Source organism: Chiloscyllium plagiosum, chromosome 1 (genome assembly GCF_004010195.1).
Source record: "Chiloscyllium plagiosum isolate BGI_BamShark_2017 chromosome 1, ASM401019v2, whole genome shotgun sequence".
Lineage (NCBI taxonomy): Eukaryota > Metazoa > Chordata > Chondrichthyes > Orectolobiformes > Hemiscylliidae > Chiloscyllium > Chiloscyllium plagiosum.
Genome location: NC_057710.1, coordinates 25,582,634 through 25,610,444, shown reverse-complemented (window position 1 = coordinate 25,610,444; position 27,811 = coordinate 25,582,634). Strand labels below are relative to the sequence as shown.

At 41.4% G+C, this 27,811-nt stretch overlaps 1 protein-coding gene across 1 annotated transcript in view; it reads left to right on the top strand.

Annotated features, from left to right (window-relative positions):
* LOC122563207 (probable E3 SUMO-protein ligase RNF212) overlaps nt 1-27,811 on the top strand; it is a 109,947-nt gene that overhangs the window by 53,755 nt on the left and 28,381 nt on the right. Inside the window, exons 7-11 of the mRNA XM_043717158.1 lie at nt 432-488; nt 7,407-7,459; nt 26,345-26,408; nt 26,831-26,876; nt 27,421-27,490. Of these exons, the coding sequence (XP_043573093.1) occupies nt 432-488; nt 7,407-7,459; nt 26,345-26,408; nt 26,831-26,876; nt 27,421-27,490 (290 nt within the window). The remainder of the gene's footprint in view (nt 1-431; nt 489-7,406; nt 7,460-26,344; nt 26,409-26,830; nt 26,877-27,420; nt 27,491-27,811) is intronic.

The window sequence follows — 27,811 nt, the reverse complement described above, 5'->3', positions numbered from 1 at the left end:
CTGATTATAGACTATTGTAAAGCATTAAAGAATCCCAGAAAGAAGTAGACAATACAAAGTAATCAGAAAAATTGATAATAGAAATATAATTACTGATTTCAGTTGATTGAGCAACAGGACATTGATTACTAAGCTCCATTTATTCTTACACTCAGGGTCTCCATTATTCTGTACATGTAACACTTAAGACACCACATTTTTCATTGATGAAATTAAAGTGGAAAATTTCCAGAATGCCTGTAGAATTACGACCCCAAAGTTTAATGTGTCTTAAACGTCATTTGACAAGAACATTGCATATTGTTAGAAAAGATGATAAAACACTGCAATACGTAATCAGAGCAAGACTGACAACTCCATATCTATTTTTTAACAGTAATGTAATCATAACTCCACATTCAATAATGCATATTGATTTGTTTATTTTACAGTGAAATTATGGAAATGAAGAACTACATTGCAAAACTAGAAAGCTCTTTGCATCAAAGGTAAAGATTTTAGAACATAGAACAGAACAGGCTCTTCGGCCATCGATGTTGTGCCGACCTTTTATCCGACTGTAACTTCAAACTAACCTCCATACCCTTCATTTTACTATCATCCATGTGCCTATCCAAGAGTCACTTAAATGTTCTTAATGTATCTGACTCTACCACCACTGGCAGTGCATTTCATGCACCCACCACTCTTTGTGTAAAGAACTGACCCCTGACATCTCCCCTAAACCTTCGTTCAATCATCTTAAAATTATGCCCCTCGTAATAATCATTTCTGCCCTGGGGAAAAGTCTTGACTCTATCCATGCCTCTCATCATCTTTTTACACCCCTGTCAAGTCACCTCTCACCCTTCTTCACTCCAATGAGAAAAGCCATAGCTCCCTCAACCTTTCTTCATAAGGCATGCTGTCCAATCCAGGCAGCATCCTGATAAATCTCCTCTTCACCCTCACTAAAGCTTCCACATCCTTCCTATAAGAGGCGTCCAGAACTGAACACTATATTCCAAGTGAGGTCTAATCAGGGCTCTTTAGAGCTGCAGCATAACTTTGCAGCTCTTAAATTCAATACCCCTGCTAATGAAAGCCAATACACCATTGCCTTCTTAACTCTATCAACTTGGATTGAGAGATCTATGGATGTGAACCCTAAGATCCCACTTTTCCTTCACACTGCCAAGAATCCTGCCTTTAACCCTGAATTAAAATTTGACTTTCCAAAATGAATCCCTTCATACTTTTTTCCGTGTTAAACTCTATCTGTCTCTTATTTTAGATTGTACAAAGCTGTATGATGCCTAGGATGAGAGGACAACTTTGGTTTATAAAGCTGATATTCAGCTCCTGAATCTGATAAGTAGTTTCTTTATATTCAGGCTTAATTGAAGAACTACTACACAACTAACAGGTTCTAGTTTAGCTGTATCCTGAACTCTCATATTATCTCTTGAAATGAAGTTCCAGCTGAGAAGCTAACGTCCTTCATTTGGAAACATTCTTAGGTATGTGGTCCCTATATTAAACTTTGGCCTTGATTTTCGGGGAGCCATGGAAAATTCATTGCTTATTTGAAATGGTGCTGGGCCCCTGGACCATAAGAAACTATTTTCATCGGGAGAGCAACAGGTGCAGCATCATTGCTGAGTTCAAACAGACCCCATCTTTTCAGGAGTGAGAACCTTATCCCATATTGTGATAGTTGTGATCTTTTTGAGTGAATGTGAATGTCATAAAGGACAGATAAAGTTTTTGGAACTGTTGTGGTGTCAAAGTTATTTAAATGGTCAGCCCTTTAAATTTAGAGAAAGAATGGCCAGCTTGTGTCTGAGTTGAACAGATGTATGCTTGCAGTTTAAATAGAGATTGTTGACATCACGCTAAGTGGTGTGCTTGATCTGTCGTTATCACGTTGTGGGTCTGTAAATTAACACGTTTGATTGATATCTCCGAGAGGTTATTAAAGAATTAAGTGACTCTGATATGGGATTTTGAATGCGGCAGATTCAAACCACTACAAATGCCGGGGGAAAGATCACAGAAGCACTTCACAGGAGGTTCCCAAGCACTGAGGATGTCACCTAGACGGGGGACGAAACGTTTGCAACACAAATTCCCAGCTCGGCGAACAGAACCACAACATAGGCCAATATTAAAGGGTTGACATTACAATAAGGTGGGTAATTTCAAATAGACATTACAGTGTAGCAGCTCAGTGCAGGGCCTCTGCACGTGGTCTCACTGTCCGTTCCGGACCCCAGTTCAACAGCCATCCATACCTGTGCCAAGCTCCAGACCACTTCATACTGGCACTCAGCTGCTCCAAGGTAAGTGCCAGGACTGCCTCCCCAACACCGATTTCCACCTAGAACTCGCTGTCTGTGCAATGCTCACTTGGTGCTTCTTCACGTTGCTCAGGTGCTTGCTGCCCATGCGCTTGTTCCAGGGCTTGCTGCCCACGCGCTTTTCCAGGCTTCGCTGCCCACGTGCTGTTCCAGCGCTCGCTGCTGTGGGAATTTGCTGCCAGTACCTGCCACTGTGTCAGTTTTGCTTGCAGTGCTAAGGGGAGAGACAAAGAAAGAAAGAAAATGAACAGGCAGAGCACAGGAGCTCCATGAGGAGCCTCCTACTCTATGGCCATCTTGACTAAAAGTGAAGTCTCTCAGGTATTTAGAAGTTTTGTTCACCTCACTTGGTTCCTGAGCTCTGCTGATGGTGGAAAATGAGTAAGTTTGCTTCAAGGGTGTAAGGGCAAAGGGCCGTAGCTCAGGAGTGTGGGTTGACTTGACTTTGCTGTATTTTGGCAGAGGGCATGGGGATGAGTGCAGTTCATGAAGTGACACTAAGTCAGCATAAAGGTAATAAGGGGCCATGGCAATGAATAGAAAGTGTGGGCTGGCGTTCAGGGTGTGAGTGACCCTTAGAGATTGATATGGGGAAAAGCTTGACAACCAGGGTTTGGGTACTGTGGTGGTACGTGAGGGTTTTGTGTTGGTGTGAATGGTATACATTGAGTGGGTGGGGTGTTTGAAGATTGAGGATTGGAGGGCCTAATATTGAAACATAGAAAAAAGGTGCAGGAGTAAGCCATTTGACTATTTGCATCTCCTCTGCCATTCAGTATGATTATGGTTGATCATCCAACTCCGTACCCTGTTACTCCATTTCTCCTCAAAGACTTTGATCCTCTTAGACTTAAGAACTACTTCTAATTCATTCCTAAAAGCCTTCAATGTTTTGGCCCCAATTGCTTTCTCCGGCAGAGAATTCCACAGGCTAACCACTCTCTGGGTGAAGAAATGTTTCTTCAGTTCTAAATGGCCTATCCCTCATCCTAACCTGTCACTCCTGGTTCTGGACTCCCCAGTCATCAGGAAAATCCTTCCTGCATTTACCCTGTCTAGTCCTCTTAGAAATATATAAGTTTCTATGCGACATCCCACAGACCCTCCCATTCCTCTAAACTCCAGTGAACGTAGTCCTAACAGATCCAGTCATCTGCAGTCCTTGTTTTTACCTCTTCAGATGTCAGTCATGCCATCCCTGAAACCTGTCAGGTAAATCTTTGTTGCATTCTCTCCATAGCCAGTACACCTTTCCTCAGTTAAGGAGACCTAAACTGCACACAATACTCCAGATGTGATTTCACCAAGGCCTGTACAATTGTAGCAGGACATGCCTGATCATTATGAAGGCCAAAATTCAATTAACTTTCTTCACTGCACCTCCATGTTTATTTTCAGTAACTGATGTGTGCACAGACAACCAGATCCTGTTTCACTTCCCCATTTCCCAATTTATCATTGGTCAGTTAATAATCTGCCCTCCTGTTTTTGCTACAAAAGTGGATAACTTCACATTTATCCACATAATACTTCATCTGCCATGCATTTACCCACTTGCTCAACTTTTCCAAAGCATATTGAAGCAACACTGAAGCACCTTTGCATCCTCCTGATAGTTCATGCTCCAACCCAGCTTTGTGCCATCTACAAACTTAGAGATATTACATTTAGTTCTCTTACCTAAATATATATTGTGAATAGCTGGAGTCCGAGCACTAATTGCTGTGGTCCCTGTCTGCCACTTGGAAACACACCTGTTTATTCCTAGTCCTTGTTTCCTGTTTGCCATCCAGTTCTCTATCCAGTTCTCCATACTCATGGCCCCTTATTCCCTTTATGCCAACTTAGTGTCAATTCATGAACTGCACTCATCCCCGTATCTTTTGCCAAAACACAGCTAAGTCAACCATGTAAGTATGCTACCCCAATCCTATGCTATTTAATTTAACATGGTAATCACTTATTTTAAGTGCTATCTAAAGCCTTATTGAAAGTTCAAGTAAACGACTTGGATGATTTCACTGTCCACCACCAAGAACGGCTCAGCAGCAGTACTACCTATCGAGCTTGTTGAGAACGATTGGACATTGTTAGACTGGGTCTGCGGCAGAGTGGTGGGGGAAACAACAAAAGGGAAGAATATACCTGACCTCATCCTCACTCATATGCCTGCTGCAAATGTATCTGTCCATGACAGTATCAGTAAGTGTCACCACCACACAGTGCTTATGGAGTCTAAGTTCTGCCTTCACATTGAGAATAAACTGAAATGTGTTGTGTGACACTATTACTGCACTAAATGGAATGGACTTGAAACAGAACTAATGACTCATTTATGAAGTGCTGTAGAGCATCAGCAGCAGCAGCAGAATTCTAATTTAATACAATCTGCAACCTCATGATTAGGCATATTCTCTACTTTATCAATACCATCAAGCCAGGGGATCAACTCTGATTCAGTGAAGAGTGCAGGACGGCATGCCAGGCATGCCTCCTAAAAATGATGTAGCTATAAAATAGGACAGCTTGAATGCTGTATCTTTTGATTGTATTAGGGAGAACACACATATTTCTCACTTACCAAAAGCTTGCAAATTTGTTCTTTTCTTGTTAAGATATGTTTGTAGAGACATGAAGACCAGAAGGTTCGGAAGACCAGAATGATTATGATAGTAAAAAGTGCTGGAGAGGCTGAGCAGATCTGAGAGAATCTGTGAAGAGAAAAACAGAATTAATATTGTGACACCAATGACTCCACTTTGGAACGGAGAATCATTTGACTCAAAATATTAACTCTATTTCTCTCTCCACAGATAATGCCAGATCTGCTGAGTTCCTCCTGAATTAAAATCAGAAATTGCTGATCTCCAGCATCCACATTGTTTTCATTTTGTTTGAGTGATTCTGACAGCATTATGATAGCTTGAGAAATCCTCACATTTCAGTATACCCATGAGGAGAAATGTTTTCTGTTTGCTGCCGAAACAAGAATTACTCACGGCCTGTCTGAATTTTACATCAATAGGATAAAGCAATCTTGGATCTCAGAAGTAAATTCTCAGGCTTCAAAAACATATTTATAAAAAATGCTATTCTTACACAGGCAGGTCAGTACCTCTAATGATGAGTGAACAACCGAAGCCTTAATCTGGCTTCTTTCTTTGCAGTCATAAATGTACTGTCAATTTCCAGCATTCTCTATTTTGATTAATTCTTCCAACATTTGACTTTTTTTATTAGAACAAGCTATTGATTCCCAAGACAATGCCACACGGGCTTTTCAAATGATCTTGAGGTTCTTGTAATGACAATGTAATTATTTTCAGATATGGTATAGCATCATACGTTTCTTCTCTAAAGATAAAATTGGCAGTTGTATTTGGACTCCATTGCAAAGGACTCTGTACACCTGGGAGAGGATGCATCTGTGCTAATAAATCTAAAATTGAGCATGGACCAAATACTTTGGGGAAAAAAAAGTAAACCGCAAAAGATTTAACTTAAATAGACACAAGGCAAGAATATTTTTGGAAACTACTGCCATGTTGTTGATCAGCCAGATGTTAATGTAAATGCAAGAATGGCCAATTGTTTGTAATCAACTGAATATGTGCAATGGCCATGATGTGATAATGGGGTAAAAGCAATGACTGCAGATGCTGGAAACCAGATTCTGGATTAGTGGTGCTGGAAGAGCACAGCAGTTCAGGTAGCATCCAAGGAGCAGTGAAATTGACGTTTCGGGCAAAAATAATGTCTAACATAGCTACCTCAAGCAAGCTTAAAGCAAATTTTGAACCTTAGAAGCAACTTGCAGATAGTGAGGCATGCCATACTAATACCATTTTGTTTTCTTATCTTTGGCAAAGTTCACAAGTAAAAAACAAATTCCACAATTATAATGTAGAAATTCTTCCTGAGTTGCTAGCAAATTCATCCTTGGATGAATCACAATAACTCTTCCTCAGAAATGTTTGACTATAATGGAAACATCTCAGGACCAGGAACCACCTGCCTGTGACCTCATGGATAAATCCTTTCAAGGTATGCTGGAACAAACACAGATCACTCTAATTGTACTCAGCTAGCAGTTAACCTGGGGCAAAGTTTGGTCATCTCTTGTAGATAAGCTAGGAATTTGTTGCATGTTGCTGAACACAGCAGGGTAACCAAGAGATCCAGCATCTTTAGCTCATCCAGAAAAATTGATTGTATCGCCTCAGTTCAACATTATTTTGTTTCATTAAACAGATAAATTTTGTCTTTGGGTAATTAGAGTAAAACTGTAGTATCAGAGCAGTTAAACTTTACATATATATCAATTTCATTTGTATATTGAAGAATGGGTATATTTCTTGAATTTTAACTAAAGTGAGTAAATTTTGTTGCAACTGTTAGGTCTTCTTTTGCTGAATAAGTATTATTCTGCACCTATCTTTCCTTCTACTTGCATGAATTGCTATGCAGTCTCTTCCTTAGAAACGAAATAGAATTGTCCTCAATAATGCCCTGAAAATCGCAGGAAAGAGTTACTAGGTCCCAGCTTAATTTTTGACCACTTGAATACACGCTCATTAAATTTACAGCAGATGTGCTGAATAGTTTGCTATTTTTCAGTCATGCAGTGATGCAGCAAGATAAATTATTGCCTTTTCCAGTCTGAGCACTTTATTATGTTCATTGTGAATGTTGTTCTTGAGCATAAATTCATGGATGGAAAAGGAACAATAGGTTTCTCCAGAAACATTGTTTTTAAAAATAAGCTTATGTTGGCAACCTGCTGCTTAGGGTAGGTTGGACTGACAGCTGAAGAATCCTGAGTGAGAGAGACTTGTCACTTACCCTTCTTATCACAGAAATTTCACAATAGGTGATCTAAAATATTTTATTAATGTTTATAAAAATATTATCTGCCACACTGGGAGAACTCGGTAGATATTCACCCATGTAATCTTCAAAGAGTATTTCTCAATCACTTTTGAGAATGGAATTTGCCTACTTGTATAAATGCATAGATGATAAATTGAGGTTACAAATATTAACAAGATTGTATCTATTTGGTATTAGACAACAAACATCACGGTTGCCTACGCCATCTTCCGTAAGGGAATCCGTTTCAAGTAAGTCTTATTTTAAACATTTTATTAAGAGAAGTACAACAAAAGCTGCTGTGGTTACTCAGAAAATATAGGGCAGAATTTTTGTTTACCTTTGTCCCTTTTGTGAAAGTAAAAGATACAACCCATAATATTAATAAACAAGTAAATGGAAATTTGCACTTCAGAAGCATTTTTATTGTAGCAAAATATTAATAGATGTCATGATCAGTGAAATCATATTTTTATTTGCTTTTCAAATGAAAAGAATAAAGTACTTTTGCAATATGGATTCAATAAATGACAGCAGCAATGTTATGCAAGCTCACAGGTAATTTAGTTACTACATTTTGGCTGCAGCAGTAACATGGAACTTGTGTTTAATGCAGGAAAGTTGCACATTTATTATGTTACCTTTTTGCTGCACTTAATGTATCATGAAAATTAGGACTGAAATTTACCTAAAAATTGAAAAATATAGATGTTGTTCTTAATTTCAACTGCTGAGTGGCACTGTACAGCAATCCAGCTATGTTCCTGCACAGAATCACGAGAGGCTGAAGCATTACAATACAAAAATGCCAGTTTTGAACTTGTTTACTTCCAAGTAATATCCAGCTTAGAGTGAAATAACCTCCAACTAATCCTTTCACCAGTGCACAAACTTAAAAATTAAATGAAACTGAAATTTGCTTCCCTTTAGTGCAAAAGCTGCCATAACAGAGAAAAAAAAGCAAGAGTAACTTTCACCTTTGACTTGGGCATCACGTTTGAACTTGTCGATCAACCACTTGTATTATGCCTTTAAAATTGTGTTGACTTGATAAGGCTGGTCTTCCGTCTGTCTCAAAATGCTTTTCACTCCAAAGTTTTGACATATATAATGAAAGATTCCCCTCCAGGTGTGGCGAGAGTAATGGTGACAAAACAGTGAAAATAAAATAAAACAAACCATACATTTTTCTCCTCAAACTTTAAATGTGTGCTTCAAAATCTCATCCTTGAGTGGCAACTAACATATTTCCATGTATTTGCATATTATTAATACCCTAAATTGTCATATTTAGTTTGGACTTCCAATGTTCCTCTCCTCCAACATTGAACCAGATGGTGCAAAACCCTCACCCATAAAACCCTCACTCCAGCTCACCGAATGCCTGTCCTGGCTATCATGCTTTTTTTTTTAGATTAGATTAGATTATATTACTTACAGTGTGGAAACAGGCCCTTCGGCCCAACAAGTCCACACCGACCCGCCGAAGCGCAACCCACCCATACCCCTACATTTACCCCTTTAACCTAACACTACGGGCAATTTAGCATGGCCAATTCACCTGACCCGCACATCTTTGGACTGTGGGAGGAAACCGGAGCATCCGGAGGAAACCCACGCAGACACGGGGAGAATGTGCAAACTCCACACAGTCAGTCGCCTGAGTCGGGAATTGAACCCGGGTCTCTGGCGCTGTGAGGCAGCAGTGCTAACCACTGTGCCACCGTGCCGCCCACGGTGGCACAGTGCTTCTTCTGCACAACTTCACTGTACGGTCCGTGGCCACCATCCCCCTCAACCGTTCATCTACACAACTCTGACTCGGCAAGCCATCATTTTACCATATCACCATATTGGCTCTCCGACCAGCCTCTATGTGGGTGACATTGCATTCTTAGCACAAAAGACAAAGGGAAGCAGTCCTTAGTGGAGTGAGGGGGAGCTGTGGTCAGTCACCGGAGATACAGATGATTTACAACAGTGTTAAGGTGAGAGTGGAGGCCATTCAAAGCATTGTATTTACATCTGAGCATTATGACTATTTTAAAAAATCATCTAGTGCCCTCTTGAATACCTCAGTTGAACTTGCCTCCACGACACTTCTAAGCATTCCAAACTATAACTACTACTATTAGGTTTTTTTTTTCTCACAACATACTTGGCTTTTTTGCAAAACTGTGCCACTAGTTTTCGATCCATTTACAAGTGAGAACAGTTTTTCCCTATCTGCTCTGTTCAGACATCTCATAATTTTGAAAACTTCTATCAAGTTCTCTTATCCTTTGCTCTCCAAGGAAAGCATTCCCAACTTCTCCAACCTTTCCTCATAACTGTCTCATTCCTGAAACTACTTTTGTACTTTCTCCAATGCATTCACGTCCTTCCTATAGCATGATGCCCAGAACTGTATACAACTGAGGTCTCATCCGTGACTTATATAAGTTCATCATACCTTTCTGTTCTTGTACTCTACGTCCTTATTTATGAAGGTCAAAAAATGTGCTTGAAAATCACAGCTGGTCAGGCAGCATCTGAGGAGCAGGCGATTCAATGTTTCGAGTATAAGCTCTTTATCAGGAATGTCACCACACTTTTTGAGTTTAGATCAGAGTGGTGCTGAAAAAGCACAGCAGGTCAGGCAGCATCCGAGGAACAGGAAAATCAGTGTTGCAGGCAAAAGTCACACTTTTTGACACTGATCTCCAGCAGCTGCAGTCCTCACTTTCTCCTAGCCCTTATTTATGAAGCCTAGAATAGTATATGCTTTATTAATAGCTCTCTGCCTGACTTGCCGCCTTTAATGGTAATTATACAACAAGCTCTCTGTTCCTGCACTCCTTTTAGAAGAATACATTTTATTTTATGTTGTCTTTAGTATTCATTCTACCTCTCTGTTGTAAAGATCACGTCTATTTTTCTTTGAGCGGTGGAGTAAAACTGAGAAAAGGACATCTTTAAACCAGACTAAAAATAATATTGTAGTTTGAAAAATAAGTTATTGGGACATATTGGAAGTTTTACATACAATGTGCCTGATTGTCTGGGCCTCTCCCTCAGGAATTCAATGTGGTACTGCAGATGTGTGTTCAGGACAGTTCTGCTCAGAGAAAGTTTTTTTGATTGGCATTTCAATTGGCAGCAGTTTGTTTGGGCTCAGGAGAGACTGAGCAGAGTAACAACCTCCTGAATGCTTCCAGGGTGGGTGCTTACAGTGTGTGTGGACAATATAGCAAAGACATTTAGCCTTTAAAGAGAAAGCATCCATCTCTCTCCCACTCTCCCTCCTGTGTGGAGAAGTAAAAGAAAATCCCTCATAACTAGCCAATAAACCTCACCTTTCCTCTGTAAGCTACACTTTCTGCAATTCCCTTGTTCAAAGTAGAGCGGGAAAACCACCTACACAAATACAGCTAAGATGAATTCACAACTTGCAAAACCAAAGGCTCAAGGGGTAAATTGACAACGTTAACAGCAATATGAAGGGATGGAACAGAAATGGTGGGGTGGCCAAAAGGTGACTGAGGGAGGCAGTTTCACCAACAGAGAATCAATGTACTCTCACCCTTGTGTTATCAATAACGAGTTGGAAGGAACTGACGTTCATCAATATCTGTGGTCCAGATTAGTGCTATTGAACTGTATTTCCCTGATTTTAATGTGCGTGTTGTCTGTCTTTGTGTATCTATCTGAATCTGTGAATGTGAATTTTTTAAAGGGAGTAAAATTCAAGTTACATTTATAGCGTAGCAGTTCACTTGTCTACCTTTTGTTCCATCATTTAAAAACAGTTATATTACAATAAATAGTCATTTTCTTGTTAATAAAAAATGTCTGATGTGTATTTTGTTTTAACTTGAAATGGACTGTTAGTAGAATTGGTGAAAGTTTGTGGTTGAATCAAATTTCCACATTTGTGATGACTCCAGGAAAGTTGGGTATGATTTTTTGCAATACCCTGGTGATCGAACCTGATCTGCCATCTATTTGCCTGTTCTATAAACCTCTCAATTTCTTTGTGAAGTTCTACATTATCCACCTTACAGTTTATAATTATTCCAGTCAGGAGTCTTATGGCATTGCAGCTTGTTCAATCCAGGGGAAAATGGGAAGATCAAGTCTGAAGCTGTGCAATGGGATGATCTCACAAATTAGTCACTCAGACCTCAATATGAAGTGAATGCCTGCCTGGGTATTGCCAGGGTATTATGCCACCAGTGGGAGCTGGGTGTTCTTAAAAGGAGTGATGGACATCTTATCCAAGTGGGAGAAAGTGAGTACTGCAGATGCTGGAGATTAGAGTCAAGACTGCAGTGTTGGAAAAGCACAGCAGGTCAGGCAGCATCCGAGGAGCAGGAAAATTGACACTTCGGGCAAAAGCTCCTCAGGTGCTGCCAGACCTGCTGTGCTTTTCCAACACCACGGTCTTGAATCTTATCCAAGTAGCCATTAAGTTCACATTGGCCCTGAATTTTCATGCCAGCAGATCAGTCCAAAGGGCAACTGGGAACTGTGTGAAATCTCCCAATCCTTTGACCTACAAATTCACCCGGGATATAACTGATGTCGTTTTCTCCTGATTACACTGGTTTATATCCTTTCTGCTTGTCAAGGAGAGTCAAACAATCCCTGGCAGTAGATTCTCTAGCATTGCTGCTCTCTGTTAGATTTAGAGTGCTGTAGACGGTATCTACATTGCTTGGAGAATGTGCTACCACTATCTCCACTTTTACTGAAAAAGGCTTCACTACATCAGTATCCAGCTTCTGTGTGACCATCAGTGCTAGATATCTCAAGACCTGTGTGACATGTGTACTGGAGAGAATTTTCAGGTTCCTGCATCCTTCCAAGGTCCTTAGGCTGTACAAGGAGACGAGAGTTACTCATCCAAATATGGCCTATGCTGCTTTCATGAAGTCCTCAAACTGTTGTAACCCTATTCATTGGAACATAGAAATTAGGGGCTGGGATGGGCAGTTCAGCCCTTTGAGCCCATTCCACCATTTAACATTATAATGGCTGAACATATCCTAGTCTCAACTGCACTTCTCTGCTTACTTCCCATAGCCCTTTATCCTGCTTTTCTTCAGAAACATGTCTATTTACTTCTTGAATTTGATGATTGATCCTACCTCCACTGCATTTTGGGACAGGGGGTCCTGCAGATTCACAACCCCCTGAGATAAGTAGTTTCTCCTCATCTCAGTTTTGGAACTACCTCCTCTCACTCTATGGTAAAAACAATGACTGCATATACTGGAAACCAGATTCTGGATTAGTGATGCTGGAAGAGCACAGCAGTTCAGGCAGCATCTGAGGAGCAGTAAAATCGACGTTTCGGGCAAAAGCCCTTCATCAGGAGTAAAGCCCGATTTTACTGTTCCTCTCACTCTATATCTATGACCTATTGTTCAAGTCTGACCCACAAGTGGGAACATCTGTTCAGCATCCATCTTATCAATCCCCTTTGGCATTTTATATATCTCAATCAGATCCCCTCCCCCCATTTTTCTGAACCCCAATGAGGGTAAGCCAAGTCCTTTCATCCCTAGGATCAATCTGGTGAACCTCCCCTGAACTGCCTCCAGTGCCACCACGTCCTTCATCAAGTAAGCAGACTGAAACTGGATACAATATTTCAGGTCTGCTCCCTTGTATAATTGTAACAACACTTACTCTTATAATACAGCCCTTTTGCAATAAATTCTAAGATTTCATTTGCCTTTGTTGTTATATGCAATACCTGCATGCCCATTAATTCATACATAAGGACAGCCAGATTGCTGTGCACTGACACAGAATCTGCTTCCCATTTAAATAATAATGGGCCCTTTTGTTTTTACAGCCAAAATGGACAAACTGACACTTAGCCATGTTAAACTCTATCTGCCAGATTCTGTCCTGTTCTCCTAGCCTATCAATATCCATGTGGAGTATTATTATGCTGTTGTATTCCAGCATTGTCCACAGATATCCACTGATGTATCTGATGGATTCCTTGTTGCTTTGGTGAACAAGCAACCACAGTGCCAAAGAAGGCATCAGTTACTTTGTTGTCAGCAAACCCATCCAGAGTATAAACCTGCAGCCTGCTCACCACAGCCTGCTTTCCCACCTAGTTTAGTATCATTTGTGAATTTTGTTATGTTACACACTGTCCCTGCTTGCAGATCATTTATATAGATTGTAAATAATTGAGGTCTGAGCACTGATCCCTGTGGCACCTCACTACTTACAGTTCACCATCAGAGAAGGACCCATTGCTTCCTGTCAGTTGGCCAATCCTCTAACCAAACCCATACTCTACCCTTGGATCTAATCTTCTGAATCAATCTTTTATACGGCACCTTGTCAAATGACTTCTGGAAGTCTAGATATATCACATCCACTATTATGCTCATGTTTCCGCCAGGACCGTAGAAACAGGTCATATGCCTCTGGTATCTGGACCTCTCTGGTGGGGCCATGCAATATTATCCAGAAGAGGTGTGATGCATCATTGTGGCATGCTATGCCCTCCACTGTTGGAGCTACATGCAATATGGGGGAATTAAAAGCAATTTTCTAAGGATGAGGATCAGATTTGGAAGGACATCTCAAGAGACAATGACTTAGCAGTATACAGTCAAGCTCAAGAGGCTAGGCGCAACTTTGTTGAGACCCACTTCCAGGAGGAATGAGCTGGCATTGGACTTCCTTTCATTGTGTTATTTTCTGTTGGTTATGTGGCAAGCAGCCACTAATGAGATTCCAGCTCTGTCTTGGTTATTTCTGCATTCCTTGAACTTTTTCTTTCCTGAATAAACATGTTTTTCCTTATTTATATGATTGGCTGTATGGTTCATCCCATTATGAAGTATCTGCTCTTTACAGATCTTCCTCACCACTGAGGAGAAAGCAGCAATCAGCAGAACAGGGCAGTAACAATATCTAAGTATGGCGGTGGAGTTGTAGCATTATATTTGAGCTCCTGAGCTCACTTGCTTCCATTTGATTTTCTCCCTTTTTTTCTTTTTGCTTTTGCCTTTTTTCCGCCTTTAACGTCTTTTGCTTCAGCGAGACATTGGTGACAAGCCCTTCCTGAACATGTTCTGAGATCCAGTGAGGGAGGCTGCCAGCAAGCACTGCCCAAGCATGTTCAAGGACCCAATTGCGGCACCGGTCGTTATAGAATGGGAGGTGGCAACTACAGACAGGAGATTGGAGGCAGTACCATCAGCAGCTGCAAGCACTCAGCTCCTCCTGAGACTCCAGGCTGTAGCTTGCCCCGGGTGCCTGCATGGAGATAAGACTTAAATAAGTCTTCAATATCTGGGCGTTCCTCATTTCCTTTGGCTTTGTTTCCTTTATTCCAGTTTTGTCATCAAGTGTGTAATCAAGATGGCACTGGAGAATGGTGACTTCTTACACTTTTTACTGTACTTCTGTATTCCTATACTTGACTGCATGTGACAACAAAATCTAAATCTCATGTGGCATGATGCTGATGTTGGGTGTTTTTTAAGTCTTAAGTCAGAATATAATATCCCAGTGTTATGCAATGTTGTACCTCATGATAGACACAGATTGGGAGCAATCCTGAAGCACCTCCTTTTGACCCTTCCATCATCTGTTCACCTTTAACTGTTCAGAGTTAAGGTAGACTGCTGAATTGTTCTGAAATAGAAATGTGATCATGTTTGATTTGTGACCTATTATCTGTTAATACATTTGCTTAACAAAAATTTATCAACCTCAAATTTAAAATTAATAACTGATCCTGCATCCACTGCCGTTTGTGGCAGCGAGTTCCAAACATTTGCCACCCTTCGTGCCTAGTGCTTTCTATCATCTCTCCTGAACAGGTCTTGCCCTAACTCTCAGACTTTGCATCCTCGTTCTAGAATCGCAACCCATGGAAATAGTTTATCTTTACTTGCCCTGTGTTTACCTGTCAATATCTTGAATGTTTTGATCAGATCATCACTTAACTTTCAAACTTCTAGAGAACATAGGCCTAAGTTGTGTGACCTCTTCTCATAACTTAACCCTGAAGTTCAGACATCATTCTTGTAAACTTATGTTGTACTCCCTCCAAGGCCAGTGTATCCTTCCTAAGATGTGGTACCCAGATTTGTGCGCAGTACTGCAAATGGGATCTAGCCAGGGTTTTGTATAAATGCAGCATAACTTGCTTGTACTCCAGTCCTCTAGATACAAAGGCCAGCGTTCCATTAGTTTTCTTGATTATTTTCTGCACCTATTTGTGACATTTTAAAGAACTATACATCTGAACTCCAAGTCTATTTGGATGTCAACTGTAATTTCTCACTGTCTAGAAAGTGCCCTAATCTTTTTTTGGTTTAAAATGGATAACCTCACACTTGTTTACATTGAACCCTATCTGCCACAGTTCTGCCCATTCACTTAGTCTAGCAATATCCCTTTGCAATTTTATTTTATCATCTATACTGTCTACAATGCTACCTACCTTTGTGTCATCAGATATAATTCTCAGTGCTATAATCTAAATCATTAATAAATAATGTGAATAACTGAGGTCCTAACACAGGTCATGTTGGATACCATTGGCCACACCCTGCAACTTCGAGTACTGACCCATTATCCCTACATTCTGTCACCTGGCATTCAAAGTTTTCCAACCATGTCAGTAATTTGCCATTTATTTCATGACCTTCTACCTTAGTTAACAGTCTCTTATGTAGAACTTTATCAAATGCCTTCAGGAAGTCCATATTAACAACATCCACAGACACATATCTGACCACTACCTTAGTCTCCTCTTCAAAAACTTCAATGAGGTTTGTCAGGCATGACCTACCCGTTATGAATTCATGCTAGCTCTCCCTGATTAACTGAAAATTTTCAAGGTGTTCAGTTACACCATCCTTGATTACAGACTCTCAACAATTTTCCCACTACAATATTAGGCTAATTAGTCTGCACTTCCCTGATTTTTCCTTTTTTGCCCTTCTTTAAAAGAGGAGTGATGTGCACTTTTCAAATCTGGAGAGTTGACTCTTGTAACCAGGGAGCTCCAAAAGATTATAGTTAGGCCATCTACATTGTGCTCCCATACTTCCTTTAATATCCTCAGATGGAAGCTATCAAGCCCTTGGGATTGTCATCTTTAATTGCATTAATTTCCTCTGTTTTACTTATATTAATTTTATTTAGTCCTGTTCCTGATCTGCTGTTAATTTCCTCAGGGCTTCCAGCAAGCTCTCCTCCTTTTGAAGATACTTGAGATCCTATAGGACAGGTTTTAATTTGAGAGAGGCAGCACTTTGTGCAGCTTCTCTCAATAAGCCACTGAATCTTAAGTAGAGACATGAAATCCCCATAGCTGTATGTACCTCCAGCATTGAATGGCAATGTCCTCCGTTGTGAAGTTAAGAGATAAAATCCAACATAGCTTGCAGATATCTGTGGAATCATCACTGATTCTGTCCCCACAATCAGACAGTAGGTGTAAGTGTAGTTGATGTATGCAGGTCAGGCCCTAGCACAGTCCCCACATTAAGCCTTAGTGTTGTTCATGTTAATATGCAAGATCTTGGTGCAGTGTCAACATGATGGTACAAGGATCAGTGACTTCTGAGACTGTCAAAAAGTTGTTTTTCTTAATTCACTGGGATGTTGGGGGTTGCTGACTGGCTGACATTTATTGCGCATCCGTATTTGTCCCAGAAAAGGTGGCAGGTTGTCATTTTGAACCTCTGCAGTCCCTGTGCTGTAGGTTGACACACAATGTCCCTAGGGAGGAAATTCCAAGATTTTAACTCACCAACAATGAAGGAAAGGCAAAATATTTTAAAGTCAATTTGGTAACTGGCTTGGAGGGGAACTTGCAGGTAATGGTGTTCCACATATCTGCTGTCTTTGTCCTAGATGGAAGTGGTTGGGGTTTGGAAGGTGCTGTCAAATGATCTTTGGTGAATTTCTGCAGTGAATCATGTAGGTAATACACATTATTGCTACTGAACATTGTTGGTGGAAGGAGTGGATGATTGTGGTATCAATCAAGTGGGCTGCTTTGTCCTGGATGATGACAAGTTTCTTGAGTATTGCATTACACTCCTAACTTGTATCTTTTGAACAGGCTTTGCAATCAGGAGGTGAGTTACTCGCCACATTATTCCTAGCCTCTGACCTGCTCTTATAGCTATTCTGTTTATGGCGAGTCCAGTTGAGTTTCTGGGCAATGGTAACCCCAAGATGTTAATAATGGGGGATTCAGTGATGGTAACACCATTAAATGTCAAGCAACACTAGTTAGATTATCTCAACACTAGTGCCCTGTGTACTCAGCCCCAATTTGTGTCCTTATACACTCAGGGCTGTGTGGCCAAATTCTGCTCTAACTCCATTTAGAAGGTTGCTGCTGACACCGCTGTAGTGAGTCAAATCTTAAAAAATAAGACGGAGTTCAGGAAAGAGGTAGAGAGCTTAGTGGTATGGTGTAAAGACAACAATCTCTCTGTCAATGTCAGCAAAATGAAGGAGCTAGACTTTGACTTCAAGAAGTGGTGTGGAGGACACACCCCTGTCTGTATCAATGGTGGCGAGGTGGAGATGGTCAGGAGGTTAAAGTTCCTGGGCGTAAATATCACCAACAATCTGTCCTGATATATCCACGTTGATGCTTCGGTCAAGAAAGCACACCAATACCTCTATTTCCTCAGAAGGCTAAGGAAATTTGACATGTCCACAATAACCCTTAGCAGTTTTTACAGATGCACCTATCCGGATACATGACAGCTTGGTATGGCAGCAGCCCTCCCCAAGATAGCAAGAAGTTACAGAGAGCTGTGAATGCAGCCCAGTACATCTCACAAACCAGCCTTGCACCCTTTGATGCCATCTGTACTTCCCACTGCCTTGGAAAGCAGCCAATATAAGAAAACCACCCCAGTTATACTCTGTTCCAGCCTCTTTTGTTGGACAGAAGATACTTAAGTTCAAAAATATGCACCAACAGCTTCTTCCCCGCTGTTATCATTCTTTTGAATGGACCTCTCACATATTAAAATTGATTTGTTTTGCACCTTCTCTGTGCCTATACCATCATATTCTGTAATCTGGTGTACTTACGTAAGGTATGATTTATCTGATTAGCATGAAGAACAATACTTTTCACTGTACCTCAGTACATGTGACAAAAATAATAAATCATAAATTTTGCTAGAGATGGTCATTGCCTGGCATTTGTGTGATATGAATGTTGCTTGCTACTTGTCAGCCTGTTTAAACATGGGCTGCTTCAGTATCTGAGGAGTTGTGAATGGTGCTGAACATTGTGCAATCATCAGCAAACATCCCCACTTCTAACCTTACGATGGAGGGAAGCTCATTGATGAAGCAACTGAGGATGATTTGAGCCTAGGCAACGACCCTGAAGAATTCCTACAGGGATGGCCAGGAGCTGAGTTGACTGAACTCCAACAGCCAAAACCATCTTTCTATGTGCCTGGTATGACTCCAAGCAGTAGAGAGTTTGCCCCTTGATACCCATTGTTTCCAGTTTTGCTAGGGCTCCTTGATGCTGTACTGTATTGACTATGCCCTTGATGTTAAGATTATCACTCACCTCACCTCAGAAGTCAGGTCTTCTATCCATGCTTGAACCAATGCTATCGTGAGGTAAGGAGCAGATTAGGAGAAAGTGAGGTCTGCAGATGCTGGAGATCAGAGCTGGAAATGTGTTGCTGGAAAAGCGCAGCAGGTCAGGCAGCATCCAGGGAACAGGAGAATCGACGTTTCGGGCATAAGCCCTTCTTCAGGAAGGGCTTATGAAGAAGGGCTTATGCCTGAAACGTCGATTCTCCTGTTCCCTGGATGCTGCCTGACCTGCTGCGCTTTTCCAGCAACACATTTCCAGCAAGGAGCAGATTAGCCCTGGTGGAACCCAAACTTGGCATCACTAAGCAGGTTAGTGCTGAGTAGGTGTTACTTGATAGTACTGTTGATGACATCTTCCATCACTTTACCAATGATGGAGAGTAGACTGATGGGGCAGTAATTAGCCAGTTGGATTTGTCCTGCTTATTGTGTACAGGACATACCTGGGCAATTTTCCATGTTGTCAGGTAGATGCCAGTCTTGTAGGTGTACTTTATGGGAGCAGCAAGTTCTGGTTTTGCCTGGTACTTGAGTGGCATGAATGTGACTTGCCACATTTCAGGTCAAACTTGCATATTGTCCTATCTTTGAGCATAATTTGATTTAGTATCAAGGCGTTGTGCACGGTCTCAGACTTTGTGCACTTATCAGCGAATATACACTTCTAACCTTATGATGGAAGGAAGAACATGATGAAGCAGCTGAAGGTGGTTGGGCCTCGTATACCTCGCTGAGGAGCTTCTGCAGAGATGACCTGGACCTGAAATGAGTGAGCTCCGACAAAAAAAGCCTATCTACTTCTGTGCCAGCAATGAGTTTCCCCTTGATTCCATTGTATTCCTTTTTATTCATTCACAGGATGAACGCTTACCAGAATGCTTACCAGTTTGGCCAGCATTCATTGCCACCTCTAATTATCCAGAGATTAGTTGAGAGTCAGCCATATTGGGTCTGGAGTCACATGTAGGCCAGATCAGGCAAGGACAGAGATTTGTCACCTTAAAAGGGCATGAATGAACCAGATGAGTTTTCCTGACAATAATGGTTTCATGGTCATCACCAGACTTTTATGATTTGGAGTCCACAATCACCTGATGAAGGAGCGGCGCTCTGAAAGCGAGTGTGCTTCCAATTAAACCTGTTGGACCGTAACCTGGTGTTGTGTGATTTTTAACTTTGAACACTGGACTTTTAATTCCAGATTTTTATTGAATTCAAGCAATGGCAGGATTCAAACCCAGATTCTCAGAATATTGCCTAGGTCTTCAGATTAATAGTCCAGCAATAATACAACTAGGCCATCAACTCCATTGATTCCAGTTTTGCTAGGATTCCTAGATGCCACATTCAGTGAAATGCCACCTTTGATGTTGAATGACAGTCATTCTCACTTCAGCCCTGGAATTCAGCTCTTTTGTCCATGTTTAAACCAAAGCTTTATTGACATTGTGAGGTGAGTGATCCTGATGGAACTCAAACTGGGCATCTTGCAGAGTAGGTGCTCTTGATAGCACTGTTGATGATATCTTCTGTCGCTTTTCTGATGATCAAGAGTAGACTAGATTAGATTTTAGATTAGATTAGATTACAGTGTGGAAACAGGCCCTTCGGCCCAACAAGTCCACACCGACCCGCCGAAGCGAAACCCACCCATACCCCTACATTTACCCCTTACCTAACACTACGGGCAATTTAGTATGGCCAATTCTCCTAACCTGCACATCTTTGGACTGTGGGAGGAAACCGGAGCACCCGGAGGAAACCCACGCAGACACGGGGAGAACGTGCAAACTCCACACAGTCGGTCGCCTGAGTCGGGAATTGAACCCGGATCTCTGGCGCTGCGAGGCAGACTAATGGTGGTGTTAATTGGCTAGGTTAGATTTATGGACCCCAGGGGAGAGAAGTAAGCTTGGACAGATATCTTCCGATGTTCCTCATAGAAATTATTCAAGAAGGCCATTTGGGCTGGAGGGAACAGCTTTTTGTGTACAGGACATACATGGGCAATTTTCCATGTTGACAGATAGATACAGACACAGCTTGGCTAAGAAAGCAGCAAGTTCTGTGGCACATATTTCAATACCCTTGCCAGAATGTTGTCAGGGCCCATAGTCTTTACAGTATCCAGAGCCTCCAGCTGTTTCATGTGAATTAATTGACTTGGCTGAAAACTGGATTCTCTGACGCTGATATCTCTGGAGGACATCGAGATGAACCATCCAATCAGCATATCAACCTTTACAACTTTATCTTTTATATTCATTTGCTGAGCTCTGAGGTTTAATTACATTAGCCATGTTGATGCAGGGTAGCTTATTCCAGGGACAAGACTTCGTTTGGCTGTCTGGAGGAAACAGCATTCCCAGTCTGTCAACCACCTGATGCACTAGCACTTCCATGTCCTTATTGGAGAAACAGAATGCCAGCTTCCCTTTCTGTGCCATTTGCTCGGTTTCAAAGGTGGAACAGCAGAGCATGAAGGTCAGTTCCTGGTTTTCATACACGTGGACAATACTGGTCACAGTTCTGAAGAAGGACTCAAAATGTTAACTCTGCTTTCTCTCTAAAGGTGCTGCCAGATCTGTTTTTGTTCTAGTTTATGATTCTTAATTTTCAGCTCATGAATTGAGGATGAATACTGGACAGCTGTATTTGAATAATTTCATTACTACTAGCATGACGCTAGTTTACTGTACTGTCAGTTTATGAAAATAAAAACTCGGAACATGAAACAACAAGTTGTGCCAGCAAAAAACTCAGGATTCTTTCTACTTTCTCTGTCATCATCAGAATGTTATCATACAGAAAAGTGAGCAATATTTATTTTTACAACTGGAATAATGTTGTAATGTAATTATGATATAAAATTTCAAACATACTGTCAACTATTAAATTGTTTCCACTCCACACTAAAATAAAGTCAAGGGGGAGTATTTTTATAAAACATAGTTGACTTTTTGTAACCTATAATCTTCTGAATAGGTTATTTTTGGACTTTTAAGTAAATATATGAAATCCCTTCTCTTTATGGACCCCAGGGAAGAGAAGTAAGCTTGGACAGAGCTTCTTCTGGTGTTCCTTATAGAAATTATTCAAGATGGCTACTTGGGCTGGAGGGAACAGCTTACGGTGCTGCTCTGAGCTCCCAACTTTCCCATTCTATTGTATTCCTCTAGTTTCCCACACTGACAGATCAAGTTAATGAAAGTTGGACCAAGGAAACTACACCAATGGTGAGATATATGACATTTAATCACACTGATTTATATGCAGAGAGGTGAGACTCTGGATAAGATGAAAAATTTGTTCATATCTATTGAATGATTGCAGTATATTTGTTTCATGCTTTTCAGTTTTGGGCTGATGGTTCTCATTTACAGTTCAAATGTGGTGAGGAGTGAGTTCCATATCACTTTGTTTGCTGTGGCCCAGGTTGAATTTTCTAATACGATCTACCACTTTTCACCTCATTAATTATGCAGCCAAACTGGTGAGCACCTTCCTTGGGGAAATCACCTAGCCAGAGAGGCAGTTAATGCTCACCTTCTGGCTTACCCGCCTGTGGTGCCACATTTAGAGCCTAGCTGCACACCACCTGAGATATTGTAAGCCAAGAACTATGTCTCAAACAGGTGGTGGATCCTGAAAATGTCTGAGGAAAGGTAAGCGAGTTCCAAACTTTCTGGACAAAGAGGTGGAGTCATAGAGTCATAGAGATGTACAGCATGGAAACAGACCCTTCGGTCCAGCTGGTTGGTAGAGTGTTGAAGAGGAGAGCAGTCCTTTTTCCTGCCAATTGCAAATGAAGGCCAAGTTGACAGTCTCAGTCAATCTGGACAGAAATAGCAGCACATATCAGTGCCGTGTTCACATGAAAAGGCATATCCAACGATGCTCAGTCATCTTCTGCATTTCATAAGGGTGACTGCAACCATCTTTTCTTCTATCTCACACTGGCAGGGCCATCGTTCACTCTCACTATACTACTGCACACAGATCTCACTAGAGCTCAGACACAACTCTTAGTGTTGCATAATTAGTGTCTGCTCCAGAGCCCACATCCACCTCATCATCGAACAGAACATTACAGGAACGGGTCCTTCAGCCCGTTCTGCCGAACATGATGCCAAATGAAACTCATCACACCTGACTGCCCTTGGTCCATATCCCTCCACTACTTGCTCATTTAAAAGTCCCTTAAATGTCCCCCCACCACCCCTCACAGTGTATTCCAGACTCCTACTACTGTCCATGTAAAAAACCTGCCCTCTTTCACCTTAAATGAATGCCCCCTAGAATCAGACATTTCAACTGATAGGGGGAAGATAAGGGAAGCCGTAAATGAGTTTTTTGCTTCAGTTTTCACTAAGAAAAGGGACCTTGTTGTGAATGAGAACTTTGAGGAGCTGGGATGTAGGCTTGAACAGATCAAGATTGATAAAGTTGATGTGCTGGAAATTTTGGTAAACATTATGATTGATAAGTCCCCAAGGCCAAACTAGATTTATTCTAGGTTGCTCCGGGAAGCGTGAAAGGAGGTTGCTAAGCAGCTGGCGAAGATCTTTGCTTTCTCACTCTCCACTGGAATCGTACCAGAGGATTGGAGGGAGGCGAATGTTGTTCCTCTTTTAAAGAAGGGTAATAGGGAAATCCCTGTCAATTACAGACCAGTTAGTCTTACACCTGTGGTTTTGGAAAGAATTCTGAGGCATAGGATTTAAGACTATTTGGAAAAGCATAGCACGATTAAAGGCAGTCAGCGTGGCTTTGTGAGGGGCAGGTCATGCCTCACAAATCTTATTGAGTTGATTAGATTACTTACGGTGTGGAAACAGGCCCTTCGACCCAACAAGTCCACACCGACTCTCCGAAGAGCAACCCACCCAGACCCATTCCCCTACGTTTACCCTTTCACCTAACACTACAGGCAATTTAGCATGGCCAATTCACCTAACCTGCACATTTTTGGACTGTGGAAGGAAACCGGAGCACCCGGAGGAAACCCACGCAGACATGGGAAGAATGTGCAAACTCCACACAGACAGTTGCCTGAGGCAGGAATTGAACCCGGGTCCCTGGCACAGTGAGGCAGCAGAGCTAACCACTGTGCCACCTTTGAGGATGTGATGTGACAGGTCGATGAAGGTCAAGCAGAAGATGTGGTATATATGGACTTCAAGGAGAAAGTGAGGTCTGCAGATGCTGGAGATCAAAGTTGAAACTTTATTGCTTGGCTGTCTGGATTCAGAATTGGTTGGCTGACAGAAGGCAGAGTGGTTGTAGATGGAAAGTATTCTGCCTGAAAGTCAGTGTTGAGTGGTGTCCCGCAAGGCTCTGTTCTTGGGCCTCTACTCTTTGTAGTTTTTATAAATGACTTGGATGAGGAGGTTGAGGGGTGGGTTAGTAAATTTGCCGATGACACAAAGTTTGGAGGTACCGTTGATAGTATCAAGGGCTATTGCAGGCTGCAGTGTGACATAGACAGGATGCAGAGCTGGGCTGAGAAATGGCAGATGAAGTTCAACCTGGATAAATGCGAAGTGTTGCATTTTGGAAGGTCGAACTTGATTGCTGAATATAAGATTAAAGACAGGATTCTTGGCAGTGTGGAGGACAGAGGGATCTTGGTGTTCAAGTGCATAGAACACTCAAAATTGCCACCCAAGGGGATAGGGTTGTTAAAAAAGCATATGGTGTTCGGCTTTCATAACAGGGGATCGAGTTTAAGAGCAGTGAGGTTTTGCTGCAGCTCTACAAAACCCTGGTGAGACCACACTTGGAATATTGTGTCCAGTTCTGGTCGCCCTACTATAGGAAAGATACGGAGGCTTTGGAGAGAGTGCAAAGAAGGTTTACCAGGATGCTGTCTGGATTGGAAGGCTTGTCTTACGAAGAGAGGTCGACTAAGCTTGGACTTTTCTCTCGGGAGAGAAGGAGAAAGAGAGGTGACCTGATCGAGATATACAATGTAATGAGAGGCATGGATAGAGTTTATAGCCAGAGGGCTATAACTTTTCCCCAGGGCAGGATTGACTGGCACGAGGGGTCATAGTTTTAAGATGTTAGGTGGAAGGTATGGAGGAGATGTCAGAGGTAGGTTCTTTACGCAGAGAGTTGTGAATGCATGGAATGCATTGCTAGCAGTGGTGGTGGAAGTAGACTAATTAGGGATATTTAAGTGACTGCCTGGACATGCACATGGACAGCAGGGAATTGAGGGGTGCGTGGTTTAGGTTATTTTATTTTAGATTAGGAATAATCCTCAGCACAGCATTGTGGGCCAAAGGGCCTGTTCTGTGCTGTACTTTCCTATGTTCTGTGTTCTAACTCTAGGAAAAAGATTCTGACTGTCAACCCTATCTAGGCATCTCAAATTTTACAGACTTCTATCAAGTCTGCCCTCAGCCTCCACCGCACCAGAGAAAACAACCTCAATTTTTCTGGCCTCTCCTTAAAGCTCATAACCTCTAATCCAGGCAGCATCCTGGTAAACCTCTTCTGCACCCTCTCCAAAGCTTGCACATCCTTTCTGTAGTGTGGCGACAGAATTGAACACAATACCCTTAGCATGGCCTAACCAAAGTCTTATAAAGCTGCAACATGACATCCTGATTCTTGTACTCAATTCCATGACCAATAAAAGCTAGTATGCCATATGCCTTCTTTGCAACCCTGTCTACTTATTTGGCCACTTTCAGGAAGCTATGTACATCATCCATCTGTACATCATCCTCCCAAACTATGCATCCTTCCTGCCTTGTGCACTTCCTACTCACTCAATGGAATCACTTCACCGCCTGCTAATCAGTCTTGCATCACTTTTGAAACACTCAATCCCATTCCTTTATCTTACTTGCAGGAAAAAAACTGACCCACCTTCTGAACTGATTCTCAACAGAATTCCAACTGAACAACTGTAATCCTGCACTGCTTGCACTTGATTTTCAGGACTAAACCCCTGTAGTGTATTTGGATGAGTCCCTTGACCAACTGAGGCAGTACCCAATGGCTAAGTGTAGTCACCCCACTAAGGATGGTTTTCATTTGACTTTCACATCATTTGTTTGAAGCACTTGCAACATGTTAGCCATGTAAGCTGCTGGCAGATGCTGCAATTCTAATGTTGATGTAACATGGTGCCATTTAGTGATGTTTACCCCCCCAGCTCCTCCTAGAATTTACACCATCCAGTTTCTTGTTGGAGGAGAGGAGGATTGGAAGTGGGAATTAAATAAGGGAGTTGGGACTTCAGTGATGTGAGGTATCAACACACAAAAATAAGGTGGTCACCACTCGGGCTAGGTTCTGAAGTTGCTCTTTGCTTTTACTTTAGTAAAGTCTTTCTCATAGTTGAGAAAATGATTTCATCCTTCCCATCCTGTTTTGTCACCATACGATTATTCTTGCCTCACCAGGAAGGGAATACTTGTTTATTTCACGTAAAATTTCCGTACTTCTTGTTTTGCCAAGGAAGTTCTTCAAATACTAACATTTCAGCCTTTTTTGTTCTTTAGCACCTTTAATGAAGTCAGGGATGTACTCTTCAGTTCCACAATCAAGACCAACCACAACTGAAATGTATGTTGATTTAATTTCTGAAAAGAGGGAAACCATACTAAACAACCGAGAAAGTAAGGACTGCAGATGCTGGAAGTCAGAGTTGGTAAAATGTGGAGCTGGAAAAGCACAGCAGGTCAGCAGCATCGCAGGAGCAGGTAAGTCGACATTTCGGGTTGGGGCCCCTCATCAGGGCTGGTGAAGGGTCCTGACCCAAAATGTCGACTTTCCTGCTTCTCATATACTCCCTGACCTGCTGTGCCTTTCCAGCTCCACATTTTATCGCCCCATGCTAAATAATGTTGGAATGAAATATAAAGCTAGTGTTTTGAAATTACTTTTGAGTAGATTTTCATATTTGCTTCAGCACCATTTGTAATTTTCAAGTGCTTTTTGACAGGAAAATATGTATGTTGTTTTAACATCCTTTCATTTTCAAAAAGGTCACACAAAATGGAGATTGACGCAAGACCGAGTCCATCTGCAAAGGTAAGAGTACACAACTTAATATAAAGCAAAACATAGGACATTTAATGCATTGCTAGTTATGGCATAAATATAACCTTATGGATAAGAGCCTGATTGATTAGCTTTATTTTATAACTTTAAACAAAGCATTTCTGTGTAAAGGTGTAATGGGTAGTATGGATTTGTTAAATATGTCTATTAAATACAAATGCCTAAAACAATACAAATGTCTGGAATTCTTCACTATTTTAGCAAAAATATTAACCTATTAAAGTTCAAAAAGTCAATGCCTCTGCTAAGATAGCGCAGTAATTTTAGACAAGTTTTATAACCTCATCTGTAATTATATGGGCTATATGCTTTCCTTCACATTTCTTTTGCCTATATTTGTCCTGTCATTTTGCCCTTTTTCCATGAATATGTGATCTCAGATCTCACTTTGGGCCCAAATTCCAATCATTGCCATTGGGAGCAATTTGCTTGTCAGGTACAATTATAATATTATTTTAAGTAAGAGTGGTCTATTATTGACCTCTCTTTCCTTTACTTTTGATTTTTTGCCAAGATACAATCCGATGCATCAATAGGTCCAGCCAGACTATCAGTAATAAGCCCACCTCAAGATGGCCGAATGGGTAAGTGCCACAAATTATTTTCTTCTTCAGATTAAAGCTGAGTGTTGATTTCAGCTAATACTAGAGGTATACAAGATGAATCTAAAAAACAATAGAGTAACAAAATAATAGAATTGTTACGCCTGCCTACAGCTGCTGTCTGAATGAACATTTCCATCTAGTGCTATTCTTCAGCATTCTGCCCATAACCCTCCAGATTCTTCCTTTACACACAGTTGTCTAATTCCTCCTTTAACTATGTTAATTAAACCTATGCCTTCCTCCCAGGCAGTGGCTTCCAGATTTTTCCCACTTGCTGCTGAAAAAAGTTTTCCTCATATC